Raw genomic sequence first — 2954 nt, 5'->3', positions numbered from 1 at the left:
TGACTTTATTCTAGTAAACTGGTAACTTTATTCTAGTAAACTGGTAACTTTATTCTAGTAAACTGGTAACTTTATTCTAGTAAACTGGTAACTTTATTCTAGTAAACTGGTAACTTTATTCTAGTAAACTGGTAACTTTATTCTAGTAAACTGGTAACTTTATTCTAGTAAACTGGTAACTTTATTCTAGTAAACTGGTAACTTTATTCTAGTAAACTGGTAACTTTATTCTAGTAAACTGGTAACTTTATTCTAGTAAACTGGTAACTTTATTCTAGTAAACTGGTAACTTTATTCTAGTGAACTACTGACTTTATTCTAGTAAACTAGTGACTTTATTCTAGTAAACTAATGACTTTATTCTAGTAAACTAGTGACTTTATTCTAGTAAACTAATGACTTTATTCTAGTGAACTACTGACTTTATTCTAGTAAACTAGTGACTTTATTCTAGTAAACTAATGACTTTATTCTAGTAAACTAGTGACTTTATTCTAGTAAACTAATGACTTTATTCTAGTAAACTAGTGACTTTATTCTAGTAAACTCGTATCTTTATTCTAGTAAACTCGTATGACTTTTTTGTATTAAACTTATTGATTTATTCCAGTAATCTTATGATTTTATTTGCGTACATTTACAACTTTATTTGCGTACATTTACAACTTTAGTCTAGTAAATTCAGGTTTTTTTCCTCTTACAGTGGCACTTATATTTCGTACAACTTTATTCTCATTAACTTATGCCTTAATCCTCAATGTGAACTCCTGTTCCTATACGTCTTTTTAACAGGTACAAAACGGCAGTGCATCAGTGTGAGGTTTGCAAGAAAGAATTTAAAGGAAAGTCCAGTCTGGAGATGCACTTTAGGACTCACTCTGGTAAGAATACAATGACCTTAGATGATGACATATGTGGAAAAACAGAAACTAAGGCAAAAGACAACGATATCACTTCTAACAAAGCATGGCCTTCTCCCTCTTTGTTTTTAACCCGAGATTCAAATGTAGTTTCGAGGTAGTTGCCTTTTTGTAGGCCTTGCTAGCTTAAAGATCATTTTCCCTGACCCTAAAACAACATCTTGTAATGAATATGTTTTAATGCAACAGGTGAGAAACCCCACCGATGTCCAGAGTGCCACCAGACGTTCCGGATCAAAAAGACCCTGACAAAGCACATGGTGATTCACTCGGACGCCCGTCCTTTTAACTGCCCTCACTGCAGCGCCACTTTTAAAAGAAAGGACAAGCTCAAGTACCACGTGGACCACGTGCACAGCAATCGGATCACCGATCAGCCTGCCGCCTCTCACGCGGAGGACAAAACAGTCTCAGTCCCATTTCATGAAAACCCGAAGATTTATCGTACCGAATCGAAGACGGCACTCCAGAGCAGTCCTCCTCCTTTGAACATCTGCGTGCCAGTCACTCTAGTTCCTGTCCAGATTTCGGGAAGCGCACAGGGCGACATCAACTCTCCGGCGGGATCTTCTCTCTCCTCTCCAGCACAGAGTGTGGTCAACCTACAGTCACAAGGACAACAGCAGCAGAACTCAGCCTACCAGACTACAACCGAGTTAGCGTTCTTAGAGAAGTACACCCTCACCCCTCAGCCCACTAACATCATCCACCCCGTGAGGCCTGATCAGATGTTGGACCCTCGAGAACCATCCTATCTAGGGACGTTACTCGGACTGGACTCTGCTCCTTCTGTACGGAACACAGACTGAAAATAGTACAAGCTTTTTTTTTTTTTTTTTTTTTAACCAAATGTTAAACAGAAAGACTATGAAGGCTCAAGAGACGTGGATTTTAAAACATTAATGAAATCAATGACTTGCAAGAGACTCTTGGATGAGACGGTTCCAATTACAGTATGACCAAAAATGAGGATGTAGACAAAATGACCATGGATGTCCGAAATTAACTTTTTACCGATATACTGATATACTGATATTGTCCAAACAATTAATTTTCGATTTAGTGAGGCAGTGGTGGCAGTCAATTATTTTCTGCCATGCCCTCTCTTCCCCCACCCCTTACTGAAAAACTATTAATGACCTGGTAATATTTATTTATTTATCTGTACAAACAACTGCATGAGTTGCCGGCACCAGCAATCTGCATACAATCCCCTGATTATTAAAATAGATTAACAAAATGAGCTGCAACACTGCCATCTAGTGGCTTTCACTTTCATATACATACTTGTTTCCCCAAATCTATTTTTAGGGCACACATCATTTGGCCAAACCCAAGCATTGTGCTGTCAGGTTTTCATTATCTGAGGAAAAAACCAATAATGATTCTTACAGATATTACATAATCCTGCTACTATCGGCCAGCCAATATTATCGGACATCCCTAGGAATAACCACAAGATGGTAAATATGCAACAAAAGGTTGACTGTGCTCCCCACTCCCCTACTCCAACTGTGCAACTCCTTCAGTACAGCAAAATTATTAAAAATATTTAAATACTAGCTATTGTATTATTATTGTAAATATTTTCTCCTCTACTCTACATTCTCAGCAGGTATTAGTATTTACTTAGTTGTGTTGTAGAATGAGATTTTCCAAATTTGAGGATATTGAATGTAATCGAAACAACAATTCATAACTAAGAAGAAATGCTATCATATTTACCTGGTACAGCGCAAGCAGGTGCTCCCCCTGTAGGTGGGTATTCTCTGGAACTCCCATTTCCTCCCATTATCCAGAAATATGTAACTTAATAACTTAACTTAACGAAGGTGGGATTTTTGAACCAAGGGATGTATATATCAATATATATATATATATATATATATAGCTGAAATAACTGTTAACTCAAAAGCTATATGAAATTATTTTGTATTTAATTATTTATTTTTGTAGATTTTCACCAATGAGCTTTTCTGTTACAGTCACCAGAGCACGCTCTTTCTATCACAGAAAAAGTTCTAAGAGACTAAA

The 2954-nt window shown here is 36.9% G+C and overlaps 1 protein-coding gene across 5 annotated transcripts in view; it reads left to right on the top strand.

Annotated features, from left to right (window-relative positions):
• Positions 1–1752, top strand: part of zbtb41 (zinc finger and BTB domain containing 41) — a 9784-nt gene extending 8032 nt beyond the window's left edge. For all 5 annotated transcript variants that reach the window (XM_008333650.3, XM_008333649.3, XM_025066121.1 and 2 more), the window contains 2 exons: positions 793–881; positions 1110–1752. In XM_008333650.3, the coding sequence (XP_008331872.1) occupies positions 793–881; positions 1110–1729 (709 nt within the window). In that variant the 3' untranslated portion in view covers positions 1730–1752. The remainder of the gene's footprint in view (positions 1–792; positions 882–1109) is intronic.
• The last annotated feature ends 1202 nt before the right edge of the window (positions 1753–2954 follow it).

The sequence above is a fragment of the Cynoglossus semilaevis genome, chromosome 20 (genome assembly GCF_000523025.1).
Source record: "Cynoglossus semilaevis isolate Cse_v1.0 chromosome 20, Cse_v1.0, whole genome shotgun sequence".
NCBI classification, from domain to species: domain Eukaryota; kingdom Metazoa; phylum Chordata; class Actinopteri; order Pleuronectiformes; family Cynoglossidae; genus Cynoglossus; species Cynoglossus semilaevis.
Note: the sequence above shows the minus strand (reverse complement) of the source record. Positions and strands in the feature narration are given on the sequence as shown.